The 17,453-nt window shown below is 50.5% G+C and overlaps 1 protein-coding gene across 1 annotated transcript in view; it reads right to left on the reverse strand.

Annotated features, from left to right (window-relative positions):
• The window catches only part of TTC16 (tetratricopeptide repeat domain 16), a 547,992-nt gene that overhangs the window by 375,839 nt on the left and 154,700 nt on the right, over positions 1-17,453 (reverse strand). The window contains exon 5 of the mRNA XM_069609131.1: positions 8,559-8,702. Within this exon, the coding sequence (XP_069465232.1) occupies positions 8,559-8,702 (144 nt within the window). The remainder of the gene's footprint in view (positions 1-8,558; positions 8,703-17,453) is intronic.

The following is a 17,453-nucleotide window of genomic DNA, read 5'->3' on the forward strand; positions in this document are numbered from 1 at the left end:
GCAGAGGAGGGTGGATGGAGGAACTGGAATTCTTCACCTGTAGCTAGTGAATGCATGGCCAGCCCGAGGGGTATTTCCTCACCTGCAGGCAGAGGAGGGTGGATGGAGGAATTTGAATTCTTTGCCTGTAGGTAGTGAATGCATGGCCAGCCAGAGGGGTATTTCCTCACCTGCAGGTAGAGGAGGGTGGATGCATGGCCAGCCAGGGGGGGTATTTCCTCACCTGCAGGTAGAGGAGGGTGGATGGAGGAACCAGAATTCTTCACCTGTAGCTACTAAAAGCATGGCCAGCCAGAGGGGTATTTCCTTACCTGCAGGTAGAGGAGGGTGGGTGGAGGAACCAGAATTCTTCGGCTGTAGGTAGTGAATGCATGGCCAGCCAGAGGGGTACTTCCTCACCTGCAGGTAGAGGAGGGGGATGCATGGCCAGCCAGAGGGGTATTTCCTCACCTGCAGGTAGAGGAGGGTGGATGCATGGCTAGCCAGAGGGGTATTTCCTCACCTGCACGTAGAGGAGGGTAGATGGAGGAACCAGAATTCCTCTCCTGTAGCTAGTGAATGCATGGCCAGCCAGAGGGGTATTTCCTCACATGCAGGTAGAGGAGGGTGAATGTGTGGCCAGCCAGAGAGGTATTTCCTCACCTGCAGGTCGAGGAGGATGGATGGAGGAACCGGAATTCCTCTCCTGTAGCTAGTGAATGCATGGCCAGCCAGAGGGGTATTTCCTCACCTGCAGGTAGAGGTGGGTGGAGGAACCAGAATTCTTCGCCTGTAGCTAGTGAATGCATGACCAGCCAGGGGGGGTATTTCCTCACCTGCAGGTAGAGGAGGGTGGATGGAGGAACCGGAATTCTTCGGCTGTAGGTAGTGAATGCATGGCCAGCCAGAGGGGTATTTCCTCACCTGCAGGTAGAGGAGGGTGGATGCATGGCCAGCCAGGGGGGGTATTTCCTCACCTGCAGGTAGAGGAGGGTGGATGGAGGATCCAGAATTCTTCGCCTGTAGCTAGTGAATGCATGGCCTGCCAGAGGGGTATTTCCTCACCTGCAGGCAGAGGAGGGTGGATGGAGGAACCAAAATTCTTTGCCTGTAGCTAGTGAATGCTTGGCCAGCCAGAGGGGTATTTCCTCACCTGCAGGCAGATGAGGGTGGATGGAGGAACTGGAATTCCTCTCCTGTAGCTAGTGAATGCATGGCCAGCCAGAGGGGTGTTTCCTTACCTGCAGGTAGAGGAGGGTGGATGCATGGCCAGCCAGAGGGGTATTTCCTCACCTGCAGGTAGAGGAGGGTGGATGGAGGAATTGGAATTCTTTGCCTGTAGCTAGTGAATGCATGGCCAAACAGAGGGGTATTACCTCACCTGCAGGCAGAGGAGGGTGGATGGAGGAACTGGAATTCTTCACCTGTAGCTAGTGAATGCATGGCCAGCCCGAGGGGTATTTCCTCACCTGCAGGCAGAGGAGGGTGGATGGAGGAATTTGAATTCTTTGCCTGTAGGTAGTGAATGCATGGCCAGCCAGAGGGGTATTTCCTCACCTGCAGGTAGAGGAGGGTGGATGCATGGCCAGCCAGGGGGGGTATTTCCTCACCTGCAGGTAGAGGAGGGTGAATGGAGGAACCGGAATTCTTCGCCTGTAGCTAGTGAATGCATGGCCTGCCAGAGGGGTATTTCCTCACCTGCAGGCAGAGGAGGGTGGATGGAGGAACCAAAATTCTTTGCCTGTAGCTAGTGAATGCTTGGCCAGCCAGAGGGGTATTTCCTCACCTGCAGGCAGATGAGGGTGGATGGAGGAACTGGAATTCCTCTCCTGTAGCTAGTGAATGCATGGCCAGCCAGAGGGGTGTTTCCTTACCTGCAGGTAGAGGAGGGTGGATGCATGGCCAGCCAGAGGGGTATTTCCTCACCTGCAGGTAGAGGAGGGTGGATGGAGGAAATGGAATTCTTTGCCTGTAGCTAGTGAATGCATGGCCAGCCAGAGGGGTGTTTCCTTACCCCCAGGTAGAGGAGGGTGGATGGAGGAACCAGAATTCTTCACCTGTAGCTAGTGAATGCATGGCCAGCCACAGGGGTATTTCCTCACCTGGAGGTAGAGGAGGGTGGATGGAGGAACTGGATTTATTCGCCTGTAGCTAGTGAATGCGTGGCCAGCCAGAGGGGTATTTCCTCACCTGCAGGCAGAGGAGGGTGGATGGAGGAACGGAATTCTTTGCCCGTAGCTAGTGGACGCATGGCCAGCCAGAGGGGTATTTCCTCACCTGCAGGTAGAAGAGGGTGAATGGAGGAACCAGAATTCTTCACCTGTAGCTACTGAATGCATGGCCAGCCAGAAGAGTATTTTCTCACCGGCAGGCGGAGGAGGGTGGATGGAGGAACGGAATTCTTTGCCTGTAGCTAGTGGATGCATGGCCAGCCAGAGGGGTATTTCCTCACCTGCAAGTAGAGGAGGGTGGATGGAGGAACCAGAATTCTTCACCTGTAGCTACTAAAAGCATGGCCAGCCAGAGGGGTATTTCCTTACCTGCAGGTAGAGGAGGGTGGGTGGAGGAACCAGAATTCTTCGGCTGTAGGCAGTGAATGCATGGCCAGCCAGAGGGGTACTTCCTCACCTGCAGGTAGAGGAGGGGGATGCATGGCCAGCCAGAGGGGTATTTCCTCACCTGCAGGTAGAGGAGGGTGGATGCATGGCCAGCCAGAGGGGTATTTCCTCACCTGCACGTAGAGGAGGGTAGATGGAGGAACCAGAATTCCTCTCCTGTAGCTAGTGAATGCATGGCCAGCCAGAGGGGTATTTCCTCACCTGCAGGTAGAGGAGGGTGAATGTGTGGCCAGCCAGAGAGGTATTTCCTCACCTGCAGGTAGAGGAGGGTAGATGGAGGAACCGGAATTCCTCTCCTGTAGCTAGTGAATGCATGGCCAGCCAGAGGGGTATTTCCTCACCTGCAGGTAGAGGTGAGTGGAGGAACCAGAATTCTTCGCCTGTAGCTAGTGAATGCATGGCCAGCCAGGGGGGTATTTCCTCACCTGCAAGTAGAGAAGGGTGGATGCATGGCCAGCCAGGGGGGGGTATTTCCGCACCTGCAGGTAGAGGAGGGTGGATGGAGGAACCGGAATTCTTCGGCTGTAGGTAGTGAATGCATGGCCAGCCAGAGGGGTATTTCCTCACCTGCAGGTAGAGGAGGGTGGATGCATGGCCAGCCAGGGGGGTATTTCCTCACCTGCAGGTAGAGGAGGGTGGATGGAGGAACCGGAATTCTTTGCCTGTAGCTAGTGAATGCATGGCCTGCCAGGGGTATTTCCTCACCTGCAGGCAGAGGAGGGTGGATGGAGGAACCAAAATTCTTTGCCTGTAGCTAGTGAATGCTTGGCCAGCCAGAGGGGTATTTCCTCACCTGCAGGCAGATGAGGGTGGATGGAGGAACTGGAATTCCTCTCCTGTAGCTAGTGAATGCATGGCCAGCCAGAGGGGTGTTTCCTTACCTGCAGGTAGAGGAGGGTGGATGCATGGCCAGCCAGAGGGGTATTTCCTCACCTGCAGGTAGAGGAGGGTGGATGGAGGAATTGGAATTCTTTGCCTGTAGCTAGTGAATGCATGGCCAACCAGAGGGGTATTACCTCACCTGCAGGCAGAGGAGGGTGGATGGAGGAACTGGAATTCTTCACCTGTAGCTAGTGAATGCATGGCCAGCCAGAGGGGTATTTCCTCACCTGCAGGCAGAGGAGGGTGGATGGAGGAATTTGAATTCTTTGCCTGTAGCTAGTGAATGCATGGCCAGCCAGAGCGGTATTTCCTCACCTGCAGGCAGAGGAGGGTGGATGGAGGAACGGAATTCTTTGCCCGTAGCTAGTGGATGCATGGCCAGCCAGAGGGGTATTTCCTCACCTGCAGGTAGAAGAGGGTGAATGGAGGAACCAGAATTCTTCACCTGTAGCTACTGAATGCATGGCCAGCCAGAAGAGAATTTTCTCACCGGCAGGCGGAGGAGGGTGGATGGAGGAACGGAATTCTTTGCCTGTAGCTAGTGGATGCATGGCCAGCCAGAGGGGTATTTCCTCACCTGCAAGTAGAGGAGGGTGGATGGAGGAACCAGAATTCTTCACCTGTAGCTACTAAAAGCATGGCCAGCCAGAGGGGTATTTCCTTACCTGCAGGTAGAGGAGGGTGGGTGGAGGAACCAGAATTCTTCGGCTGTAGGTAGTGAATGCATGGCCAGCGAGAGGGGTACTTCCTCACCTGCAGGTAGAGGAGGGGGATGCATGGCCAGCCAGAGGGGTATTTCCTCACCTGCAGGTAGAGGAGGGTGGATGCATGGCCAGCCAGAGGGGTATTTCCTCACCTGCACGTAGAGGAGGGTAGATGGAGGAACCAGAATTCCTCTCCTGTAGCTAGTGAATGCATGGCCAGCCAGAGGGGTATTTCCTCACCTGCAGGTAGAGGAGGGTGAATGTGTGGCCAGCCAGAGAGGTATTTCCTCACCTGCAGGTAGAGGAGGGTAGATGGAGGAACCGGAATTCCTCTCCTGTAGCTAGTGAATGCATGGCCAGCCAGAGGGGTATTTCCTCACCTGCAGGTAGAGGTGAGTGGAGGAACCAGAATTCTTCGCCTGTAGCTAGTGAATGCATGGCCAGCCAGGGGGGTATTTCCTCACCTGCAAGTAGAGAAGGGTGGATGCATGGCCAGCCAGGGGGGGTATTTCCTCACCTGCAGGTAGAGGAGGGTGGATGGAGGAACCGGAATTCTTCGGCTGTAGGTAGTGAATGCATGGCCAGCCAGAGGGGTATTTCCTCACCTGCAGGTAGAGGAGGGTGGATGCATGGCCAGCCAGGGGGGGTATTTCCTCACCTGCAGGTAGAGGAGGGTGGATGGAGGAACCGGAATTCTTCGCCTGTAGCTAGTGAATGCATGGCCTGCCAGAGGGGTATTTCCTCACCTGCAGGCAGAGGAGGGTGGATGGAGGAACCAAAATTCTTTGCCTGTAGCTAGTGAATACTTGGCCAGCCAGAGGGGTATTTCCTCACCTGCAGGCAGATGAGGGTGGATGGAGGAACTGGAATTCCTCTCCTGTAGCTAGTGAATGCATGGCCAGCCAGAGGGGTGTTTCCTTACCTGCAGGTAGAGGAGGGTGGATGCATGGCCAGCCAGAGGGGTATTTCCTCACCTGCAGGTAGAGGAGGGTGGATGGAGGAATTGGAATTCTTTGCCTGTAGCTAGTGAATGCATGGCCAACCAGAGGGGTATTACCTCACCTGCAGGCAGAGGAGGGTGGATGGAGGAACTGGAATTCTTCACCTGTAGCTCGTGAATGCATGGCCAGCCAGAGGGGTATTTCCTCACCTGCAGGCAGAGGAGGGTGGATGGAGGAACCAGAATTCTTCACCTGTAGCTACTAAATGCATGGCCAGCCAGAGGGGTATTTCCTTACCTGCAGGTAGAGGAGGGTGGGTGGAGGAACCAGAATTCTTCGGCTGTAGGTAGTGAATGCATGGCCAGCCAGAGGGGTACTTCCTCACCTGCAGGTAGAGGAGGGGGATGCATGGCCAGCCAGAGGGGTATTTCCTCACCTGCAGGTAGAGGAGGGTGGATGCATGGCCAGCCAGAGGGGTATTTCCTCACCTGCACGTAGAGGAGGGTAGATGGAGGAACCAGAATTCCTCTCCTGTAGCTAGTGAATGCATGGCCAGCCAGAGGGGTATTTCCTCACCTGCAGGTAGAGGAGGGTGAATGTGTGGCCAGCCAGAGAGGTATTTCCTCACCTGCAGGTAGAGGAGGGTAGATGGAGGAACCGGAATTCCTCTCCTGTAGCTAGTGAATGCATGGCCAGCCAGAGGGGTATTTCCTCACCTGCAGGTAGAGGTGAGTGGAGGAACCAGAATTCTTCGCCTGTAGCTAGTGAATGCATGGCCAGCCAGGGGGGTATTTCCTCACCTGCAAGTAGAGAAGGGTGGATGCATGGCCAGCCAGGGGGGGTATTTCCTCACCTGCAGGTAGAGGAGGGTGGATGGAGGAACCGGAATTCTTCGGCTGTAGGTAGTGAATGCATGGCCAGCCAGAGGGGTATTTCCTCACCTGCAGGTAGAGGAGGGTGGATGCATGGCCAGCCAGGGGGGGTATTTCCTCACCTGCAGGTAGAGGAGGGTGGATGGAGGAACCGGAATTCTTCGCCTGTAGCTAGTGAATGCATGGCCTGCCAGGGGTATTTCCTCACCTGCAGGCAGAGGAGGGTGGATGGAGGAACCAAAATTCTTTGCCTGTAGCTAGTGAATGCTTGGCCAGCCAGAGGGGTATTTCCTCACCTGCAGGCAGATGAGGGTGGATGGAGGAACTGGAATTCCTCTCCTGTAGCTAGTGAATGCATGGCCAGCCAGAGGGGTGTTTCCTTACCTGCAGGTAGAGGAGGGTGGATGCATGGCCAGCCAGAGGGGTATTTCCTCACCTGCAGGTAGAGGAGGGTGGATGGAGGAATTGGAATTCTTTGCCTGTAGCTAGTGAATGCATGGCCAACCAGAGGGGTATTACCTCACCTGCAGGCAGAGGAGGGTGGATGGAGGAACTGGAATTCTTCACCTGTAGCTAGTGAATGCATGGCCAGCCAGAGGGGTATTTCCTCACCTGCAGGCAGAGGAGGGTGGATGGAGGAATTTGAATTCTTTGCCTGTAGCTAGTGAATGCATGGCCAGCCAGAGCGGTATTTCCTCACCTGCAGGCAGAGGAGGGTGGATGGAGGAACGGAATTCTTTGCCTGTAGCTAGTGGATGCATGGCCAGCCAGAGGGGTATTTCCTCACCTGCAGGTAGAAGAGGGTGAATGGAGGAACCAGAATTCTTCACCTGTAGCTACTGAATGCATGGCCAGCCAGAAGAGTATTTTCTCACCGGCAGGCGGAGGAGGGTGGATGGAGGAACGGAATTCTTTGCCTGTAGCTAGTGGATGCATGGCCAGCCAGAGGGGTATTTCCTCACCTGCAAGTAGAGGAGGGTGGATGGAGGAACCAGAATTCTTCACCTGTAGCTACTAAAAGCATGGCCAGCCAGAGGGGTATTTCCTTACCTGCAGGTAGAGGAGGGTGGGTGGAGGAACCAGAATTCTTCGGCTGTAGGTAGAGAATGCATGGCCAGCCAGAGGGGTACTTCCTCACCTGCAGGTAGAGGAGGGGGATGCATGGCCAGCCAGAGGGGTATTTCCTCACCTGCAGGTAGAGGAGGGTGGATGCATGGCCAGCCAGAGGGGTATTTCCTCACCTGCACGTAGAGGAGGGTAGATGGAGGAACCAGAATTCCTCTCCTGTAGCTAGTGAATGCATGGCCAGCCAGAGGGGTATTTCCTCACCTGCAGGTAGAGGAGGGTGAATGTGTGGCCAGCCAGAGAGGTATTTCCTCACCTGCAGGTAGAGGAGGGTAGATGGAGGAACCGGAATTCCTCTCCTGTAGCTAGTGAATGCATGGCCAGCCAGAGGGGTATTTCCTCACCTGCAGGTAGAGGTGAGTGGAGGAACCAGAATTCTTCGCCTGTAGCTAGTGAATGCATGGCCAGCCAAGGGGGTATTTCCTCACCTGCAAGTAGAGAAGGGTGGATGCATGGCCAGCCAGGGGGGGTATTTCCTCACCTGCAGGTCGAGGATGGTGGATGGAGGAACCGGAATTCTTCGGCTGTAGGTAGTGAATGCATGGCCAGCCAGAGCAGTATTTCCTCACCTGCAGGTAGAGGAGGGTGGATGCATGGCCAGCCAGGGGGGGTATTTCCTCACCTGCAGGTAGAGGAGGGTGGATGGAGGAACCGGAATTCTTCGCCTGTAGCTAGTGAATGCATGGCCTGCCAGAGGGGTATTTCCTCACCTGCAGGCAGAGGAGGGTGGATGGAGGAACCAAAATTCTTTGCCTGTAGCTAGTGAATACTTGGCCAGCCAGAGGGGTATTTCCTCACCTGCAGGCAGATGAGGGTGGATGGAGGAACTGGAATTCCTCTCCTGTAGCTAGTGAATGCATGGCCAGACAGAGGGGTGTTTCCTTACCTGCAGGTAGAGGAGGGTGGATGCATGGCCAGCCAGAGGGGTATTTCCTCACCTGCAGGTAGAGGAGGGTGGATGGAGGAATTGGAATTCTTTGCCTGTAGCTAGTGAATGCATGGCCAACCAGAGGGGTATTACCTCACCTGCAGGCAGAGGAGGGTGGATGGAGGAACTGGAATTCTTCACCTGTAGCTAGTGAATGCATGGCCAGCCAGAGGGGTATTTCCTCACCTGCAGGCAGAGGAGGGTGGATGGAGGAATTTGAATTCTTTGCCTGTAGCTAGTGAATGCATGGCCAGCCAGAGCGGTATTTCCTCACCTGCAGGTAGAGGAGGGTGGATGCATGGCCAGCCAGGGGGGGGATTTCCTCACCTGCAGGTAGGGGTAGAGGAGGGTGGATGGAGGAACCGGAATTCTTCACCTGTAGCTAGTGAATGCATGGCCAGCCAGAGGGGTATTTCCTCACCTGCAGGCAGAGGAGGGTGGATGGAGGAACCAAAATTCTTTGCCTGTAGCTAGTGAATGCATGGCCAGCCAGAGGGGTATTTCCTCACCTGCAGGTAGAACGTGAATGCCAGGAGTTTTCGGTGACCTTCTCTCGGGGAGGAGGTGCAACACGCCTTTCGCAGGTTCAGGGCAGCAGACTGGAAATCACACAGGTATAGGAACGCTTCAGCCCTTTTCACGTAAAACGCCATCTGAAATCAGAGACCAGACACCTCTTAGCACCAGGACCCAGAGGCCAGAACAAACACAAAAACTGGCAAAGCTAATTCTTTCAGCGTCCCCTGTGGGTGGAGCAGAAGAGCACAGGATACGCTGTGGTTGGGGGTACTGGAAGGAGACTGCGGCTCCGGCAGGAAGGTGCAGCACTCGAACTGCTGCTGCTTTTAACTCAGAGGCATGATCGTGTGTGGGCAGGAGCAAAGGTGGTCCATCAGGATCCAGTAAATAAAGATTTGGGGCAGGAGAGAGGTGTTGGAGAAAGAGTCAGTGGAAGACGTAGGAAAGCAGCAATCAGAGGGAGCAGGCATAGCAAAGGCAACAGTGATAGAAAATGGAGGAAAAGACAGAACAATAGTGGTGTGGTAAGGCTGTCCAGAAGCAAGTTGTGGGGAGCGGTGGTAGGGCAGAGGAGGTAGAGCGGAGGAAGCAAGTCAGGGACAATGCAGGAAACTATAGGACAATGGTCGTGTGGTAAGGTGGGCTGGGGGGTAATTGCTTGGGGGTGGTGGTAGGGCAGAGGAGGTAGAGCGGAGGAAGCAAGTCAGGGACAATGCAGGAAACTATAGGACAATGGTCGTGTGGTAAGGTGGGCTGGGGGGTAATTGCTTGGGGGTGGTGGTAGGGCAGAGGATGTAGAGCTGAGGAAGCAAGTCAGGGACCCAGTGATGGCATTCACAGTCTAAAGTTGTACCCATGCTCATCTCCATTTGTTTAGAAAAAAACCTTTCCACGTTTTCTACATTCATTTTAAACACCCCTTATTCCCAAATTCAAGGAGTTAGTAAAACAATTACACCACCCTTATGTTAGTGTACTAATATTTAACAACACAAAAGTCTCTGTTTCCACAATCATCTTGTGAATAATGTTTGCAAGCATGCAATGCATTATTAACACAATGGGCCTCATTACGGGTCCGGCAGTAATCCTGCTGGTGCTTCCAGCGGGTAGCCGCCAGACCATAATATTTTACCGGTGCCTGGCTTCACGGTGCCACTGGCTCATTGCGAGTCCGGCGGTCTGGAAAGTCAGGCGCCGGAAAATTGTAAGTCCCCATTCCCATACTCTATGGGAGTGGGGACACGGAAGCACTGGCACTGTTAGGAACGGTGCTGGTGCTTCCGTGAACAGTCTGCCTACCGTGGCTGCAGCGCTGGAAGGGTCAGACCTGTCAGGCACAGCGGCCACAGCAGGCAGACTCAGGCCGTCATTACGACTTTGGCGGTAGCCATGCCGCTATTGGCGGCATGGCTGCTGCCAAAATCGGGTCCGGGTTCCCAGAATGGGGAATTACCAGGCCATTCCGAGTTCGGAGGGCCCAGTAATTCCTCCCTTCAGGATCCCGGGCCCGGACCTTACCCATTCCCATTTCAGCCCCCATAGGGCTGAATGGGAATGGGAGAGGGAGCAAACAACGGGCCGATTACGAGTGGCCCGTTGTTTGCTCCCTCTTCCCCTCGCGGGACCCGCTCTGCACGTCTGGTAGAACCAGACGTGCAGAGCGGGTCCCGCGAGGGGACCTTGTAATCAGGCGGTACAAGGTTGACGGCGCCGGCACCTTTACCGGCGCCATCAACCCCTTACCGCCTGACTTGTAATGAGGCCCTCAGAGTTTCGGATCTGGTAACAAGGGTGCCGGTGAGCTTAGCGGCACCCTTGTTTCCGGACTAGCCAACTTGTAATGAAGCCCAATGTTTTGGTAAAACAGGTTTATGTAGTGTAGTAGTGGAGCTATTCACTGTAGAGTACACACAGGATGAGGGGCTTTAGGATGCTAATGCCCTCTTCCCAGTGAGCTGTGACTTCACAGGGAAGGGGCTATTAGCACTTCCCATTTCACACTTGTGTCTGCGCCAGCCCAGTAGTAAAAGATAAGGCTTGAATGAAACCGCCATGGGGAATGTGCTGGGACCTGTGACGCCCGGCTATGACTTTGGCCTGCAGTATATATATAAACAGCCCTTTTGTGAGGATGTTACAGAGGCAGACCCCTGTGTTTTACACCTCAAAATAGCACCCTTTTCTGCATTGTTAGGGAGAGGATGCATAGTGCCAATCAGTGTAAGTGCCCCACTGGGGTCAGGGACAATGCAGGAAAGAACAGAACAATGGTGGTGTGGTAAGACTGCCCGGGGGAGGAAGTAGAGCCGAGGAAGCAAGTTACAGGCAATGGAGGTGGCAAGACAAAGGCAGTGGCCGGAGGGAAAGCCGGTGGTGGGGAGGCAGAACAGAGGCAGCAGGTAAGTGGGCGGGGCAGAAAAAAATGTATATGGAGGCGGAAAAAGGCAGGGAGGGAGACAGGAGTGGGGCAGTTGAGAGGCAGGATTGTAGAGGCAGGCCAGGCAGTTGGAGAAAGGCAGGACCAAGGTAGGGAGAAGGCACGACAGGGGACATGAGGGCTTGGCAGGTCATAGACAGTGTTCAATCTCTCTCTTTCCCCTCCCCTTTTCACAGATCACTTAACGTAACATGCATAACTATGCTTACGACACCCAACTGATCCTAAGACTCCCAAACACTACCAAAGCTATACTGCAGATAGTGTATGGGATGACTCCAGTCACCTGTCAGTTAACCCAGAAAAAGCTGGAATCCTTATCACAGTGCTCCTTAACCTTAATACTCCGGCCCTTTCCCTCTCATCCTGCGCTCAGGTGAAGCACTCTAGAATGATTATGGATTCCACAGATCACTTCAGTGACCAAGCAGGCATTTTTTCACCTCACAATTCTGTGTACAGCGCAAATTTTATTTTATTCTGTTTAAGGCCATATGTTATAATGCAGAAAAATGAGGAAACCCCAGTGACAAAGAGGCTATAAGCCTTGAAAATAGTCTCGAAAACATCAACTACCACATTGCTAATAATGGCCTTACTTGTCGCTCTGGAAACCAACTTGACTGGATTATCACTAACAACATTCAACTGAAAGTGACAAACACCTTACCATGCATCTGGACAGATCATTATAAAATCGAAGCCACTCTTCCACTCACATTTAAATCTGACTATTTTGATAATTCTCCAAAACCTGTTCTAAGTAGGAACTACAAGAAAATCACATTAGATATCTTAAAGGAAGGACTCACCCATGTTATGAACAACACCACAGATAATGGATTCTTGTGATGCCATTATACTCAAATTCAGTAACCACTTTCAGGAGTTACTTGACAAACACGCACCACTCAAAACAAACAGGTTCATCCCAAACACAATCATCAAAACTGGTACACGCCTGATTTGAGTACCTTCAAGATAGCTAAAAGGAAACTAGAGAGAACATGGCTCAAACCCCCCACCGAGGAAAATAAAGAAAATTGGAAAAAATGCGATCTCTCGTACAGAACTAAATTGGCAGAAGTCAAAAAAGAATTCTATAACAATCAAATAACCAGTGATTCCAACTCTACTGGGAAATTGTTTCAAATTCTAAAATCCACCTACCCTCTCCTCGCCTTTTCAACCAACATTGGATGATTGCGAGGCAGTCCAAATCGCCTTCTCGAATAAAATCAATAAAGCTAGAGAATCCATCATAAATTGTAAGGTTCCATTACCATCTTCTCAACTCAAGGTCATTGATCCAGAGTTAAACATCCCTAAATTCACATTTTAACCAGTCTCAATTAAAGACATGCATGACACCCTTTCATCCATGAATTGCACCTCTTGCGTCGAAAACGTCTTACCTCCGAAATTCATCTTGGACAATGTGGAAACATGTTCCCCTTCCTCTGTCGCAGGAATCAAAACAGTCACAGTTACCCCTCTGGTAAAAAAACCTGGACTAGACCAACAAGATCCCACGAATCTCAGACCTATTACTAATTGCAATTTCTTGCTGAAAGTTCTCGATAAAATTGCGATTGCAATTACAAGAATATGTTGACAAACATAACTTGTTACACCCCCAACAATCGGGATTTAGAAGTGCACATAGCACTGAGTCAGCACTGCTAGATCTGCAGAAGAAAATGCTGAGTATATTAGACAGAGGTAAAGCTGGATTGCTAATCCTTTTGGACCTCTCGGCCACTTTGATTTGCTTGATCACGGAAAGCTCCGAAAGGCACTAGGCTCAGCCGGAAATTGTTCCCAAGACGCCATCGATTGGGTATCATCATTCTTGGAAGATAGGAACTCAAAAATCACTTGGGGAGGGCACTCAACCTTGCCCAAACCTGTGGATTGTGGTGTCCCTCAGGGAGCTAGTTTTTCCCCCTTACTCTTTAACCTTTATATCCGATGTCTCTGCACCCTTTTATCACAGCTTGGGACTTCTTTACCAACTTCGCAGACGACACACAGCTCATCTTAGAGCTTAGCAGAAATCATTTCATAGACAATGAAAAGCTAGCTATCATCTATAATACCATCGAAAACTGGATGATATCACATTGGATGTGCCTTAGTAGCTCTAAAACGGAGCTTATGACCTTTGGATCCGCAAAAGCATTAAACAACCTTGAGCCGGATTACTCCTCATTCACCATAAAAGATTCCACTATCACAGTTTCAAACAAGGTCAAAACCCTCTGTATTTATCTACAATCCTCACTAGGATCTGAAGCCCAAACCGCATATTGCCAATACTACCAGAGACTTCTCTGCCATATAAGACCATTTCTTAACACTACTAAAAACAGTGCCACGATCGCGAGAGCCACCATTCTGTCCCGTTTAGATTACGGCAATGCATTAATGCTTTGCGCCAGTAGCAGGTGCCTGAAACAATGCCAGATCATTCAAAATAATGCAGTTAGGTCCATTGCAGGAAAATGCAAACAGGAGCATATTACTAAGGACAGAAACGACCTCCAGTGGTTGGCAATGAAGGAACGTATTATCTTTAAATCACTGACCTTGGTCCACCGCTGTCTTTACGGCACGGCCCCAATATACCAAAAGAAAGATTTCAGCTGGTACAAGCCAAGCCGTAGCTTGCGATCTGCAAAACATGGATTGCTCAACCCCAGTTCTCCCGGCAAATCTACAGGCCTAGGTCGAGCTTTTCCCAGCCTGGCAATCTCTCACTGGAATAAACTGCCTTGCAATATTAGATTGGAAAGAAACATCCAATCCTTCAGGAAGCAGCTGAAGACCTCACTCTTCAAATAACTACGTAGTCTCCATATCAGCATTGGCCTACTCCCTTTCTGCTTCTTATTTCTCTTCTACTGTCTGTGTCGTCCTGTGACCCTCTGTCCTCGTGTCTTTGTCACGCCCTGATGCTTGCGAGCTTCGGCGCGTTATAAATAAATAAATAAATAAATAAATAAATAAATAAAAAACAAATACTTGAATAAAATATTGCGAGAAAAAGTTCCCTTTCCTAGCTTTCCTCAAAAATATAGAGCCATTACGGCTATCATACTGTCCAGACTGTTCCAAACAGATTTTCTGTACTTGGGTATTCCTGCATATACCGACTGGTCTAAGCAGATATTCTGTACCTGGGTATTCTGGCATATCCAGACTGGTCCAAGCAGATATTCTGTACCTGGGTATTCTGCATATTCAGACTGGTCTAAACAGATATTCTGTACCTGGGTATTCCGGCATATCCAGATTGGTCCAAGCAGATATTCTGTACCTGGGTATTCCTGCATATCCAGACTGGTCTAAGCAGATATTCTGTACAGGGGTATTCCTGCATTTCCAGACTGGTCTAAGCAGATCATCTGTAGAGGGGTATTCAGGCATATCCAGACTGGTCCAAGCAGATATTCTGTACCTGGGTATTTTGGCATATCCAGACTGGTCCAAGCAGATATTCTGTAGAGGGGTATTCCGGCATATCCAGACTGGTCCAAGCAGATATTCTGTACCTGGGTATTTTGGCATATCCAGACTGGTCCAAGCAGATATTCTGTACCGAGGTATTCCTGCATATACAGACTGGTCTAAGCAGATATTCTGTACCTGGGTATTCTGGCATATCCAGACTGGTCCAAGCAGATATTCTGTACCTGGGTATTCTGGCATATCCAGACTGGTCTAAGCAGATATTCTGTACCTGGGTATTACGGCATATCCAGATTGGTCCAAGCAGATATTCTGTACCTGGGTATTCCTGCATATCCAGACTGGTCTAAGCAGATATTCTGTACAGGGGTATCCCTGCATTTCCAGACTGGTCTACACAGATATTCTGTACCTGAGTATTCCGGCATATCCAGACTGGTGCAAGCAGATATTCTGTACCGAGGTATTCCTGCATATCCAGACTGGTCTAAGCAGATATTCTGTAACTGGGTATTCCAGCATATCCAGACTGGTCCAAGCAGATATTCTGTACCTGGGTATTCCTGCATATCCAGACTGGTCTAAGCAGATATTCTGTACCTGGGTATTCCTGCATATCCAGACTGGTCTAAGCAGATATTCTGTAGAGGGGTATTCCGGCATATCCAGACTGGTCCAAGCAGATATTCTGTACCTGGGTATTCTGGCATATCCAGACTGGTCCAAGCAGATATTCTGTAACTGGGTATTCCTGCATATCCAAACTGGTCTAAGCAGATATTCTGTACCGAGGTATTCCTGCATATCCAGACTGGTTTAAGCAGATATTCTGTACGTGGGTATTCCGGCATATCCAGACTGGTCTAAGCAGATATTCTGTACTGGGGTATTCCGGCATATCCAGACTGGTCCAAGCAGATATTCTGTACCTGAGTATTCCTGCATATACACACTGGTCCAACCAGATATTCTGTACCTGGGTATTCCGGCATATCCAGACTGGTCCAAGCAGAAATTCTGTACCTTGATATTCCTGCATATCCAGACTGGTCTAACCAGATATTCCCTATCTGGGTGTTCCTGCAAAGAGAGGGCAGAATGCAGCAGCAAAATGATTCCTGAGTCCGGAGCACGGAAGCACATACCCCCACACTTATATGTCTGCCCGGCTCTTCGAGGGCCACGTCATCATCAAGGCTATTCATGGCTTGCTCCCGAGTTCCCTGAGCAAAGGGCCCCTTCCCACCAGGACACCAGGAATTTTAGATCTGCTTTGCATGTACGTTTACTAATCACCCCATACTAAAACTAACCAATAAGGGTTAGGGGGCTCCTTCTCAATACTGGCACTATGAATATGGAGCACCCTGACTATCTACATCGCATGCAGACATCGAAAAAGACATCAAAGCAGGACTGTTCCCCCTACTCAGAGGTTCCGAGAACTTTCATGGAGCGCTGCTTGATCTGGGATTTGACATTGTATGATAGCGATGGCTATTTATTCAGCTAAACTGAGAGGAATCCTCACTCCCAACCAGGCCTCTTACTCATCGCTCTTTTTCAAGTACTTCCGGACACTTACTTGTTGTACTGTTTTTATCTGTGTTTTTCAACGTTCTTAGCAAAATGTATATACTAAACGTTTTAAAATGATTGTTTTAGTAAACCTGGACAACTTTTGTGTGTATCCTCTTCCTTCATACGTGTTTATGGGAGGGGTCATGGATGGTGTTATATATAATATATAATTGTTTTTTTATAACGTGCTTAATACCCGAAGTACAGTGAACTGTCTGTAGAAGTTGGCGAGAGTGAATCCGGCAGAGGGAAGCCGACAATCCGAAAAACTGTTTAAAAAGACATTAAGACCCGTGGAAGTAAGAAGCACTGGAAGACCGGGGGCAGTGAATGGTCGCCCTTGTCAAGTAGGTCCGAGCCCGTCAAGGTGAAAAGTCCTCACCCAAAGTTCATTTGGAAAGGAACTTTTTGTTTGTTTGTTTGTTTGTTTGGTTGTTTGTTGTTGAATACATCAGGCCCTCGAAGGCAAGAGACTTTTTATTGAAAATAGACTTAACCATAGAAGAACGTGAAAGGTGGAACAGAACGGCCGGCTCGTGCTGGTAAAGCTTGAACGTGTGCTGTGCTCTGAGGTCCCACCTTGTCCCTTGCTGAAAACTTGGGGAAGGGAGATCCCTGGCAATCACATCCTGACTTATTATTTGTAAACACTTCTTTCTTTATTGAAACCCTATTGCACACTCTTTCTGTAATTAGTTGTAAGGAATTAGCAATAGGTTTTTCTTTAGTATAGACCCTTTTATTTTGACACAACGCCACAAGGACTGCCTTGATTTTTATTTGATGGTCATAGCTTTCTCCCATCTTAGATTTAGGTTTAGATTAGGTGTTTTTCCACCCTGCATTTGCAGTTTAATAAACACACTTGAACTGTGATCACTTATGTCTGTCTTTACTGTTGCCACCATGAGTTGCTTACACCACCTGTGAACCTGCATTATTAATTAAGCTAACTGGTAACACCCAAACCAGACCTGGTGGGAGTGGTGTGTCCATCAATGACACAGTGGCCTTCATTACGAGTTTGCCGGTCCGGAAACAACAGTGCCGGCAAGCTTACCGGCACCTTTGTTTCCGGACCAGTAAATTACGAGTCTGAGGGATGGATTTACTGGCACAGCCTACCACCGGACTCGTAAAGAGGGCCAATAACACTAAACACACTTGCCCAGCAGTCTGGAGCAAATGAAGGCTGGCACGGTGCCTCACTAGGGTGTCCTGGATCAGAAGGCATTCCCTGAGGAAGAGCACGGGTGCCCTAAACCAGCACAATCATACATTTTGCTGGGAGTTATAATGATGACAATCTGACAAGTCACCTGTGATTGAAGCAGAAGAAAGTGATGGTCATTTAACACTCCTCTGCAACCTGCCACAGAGTGGAGATTTGACT

This window comes from Ambystoma mexicanum, chromosome 8 (genome assembly GCF_040938575.1).
Source record: "Ambystoma mexicanum isolate Mex_15411 chromosome 8, UKY_AmexF1_1, whole genome shotgun sequence".
NCBI lineage: Eukaryota > Metazoa > Chordata > Amphibia > Caudata > Ambystomatidae > Ambystoma > Ambystoma mexicanum.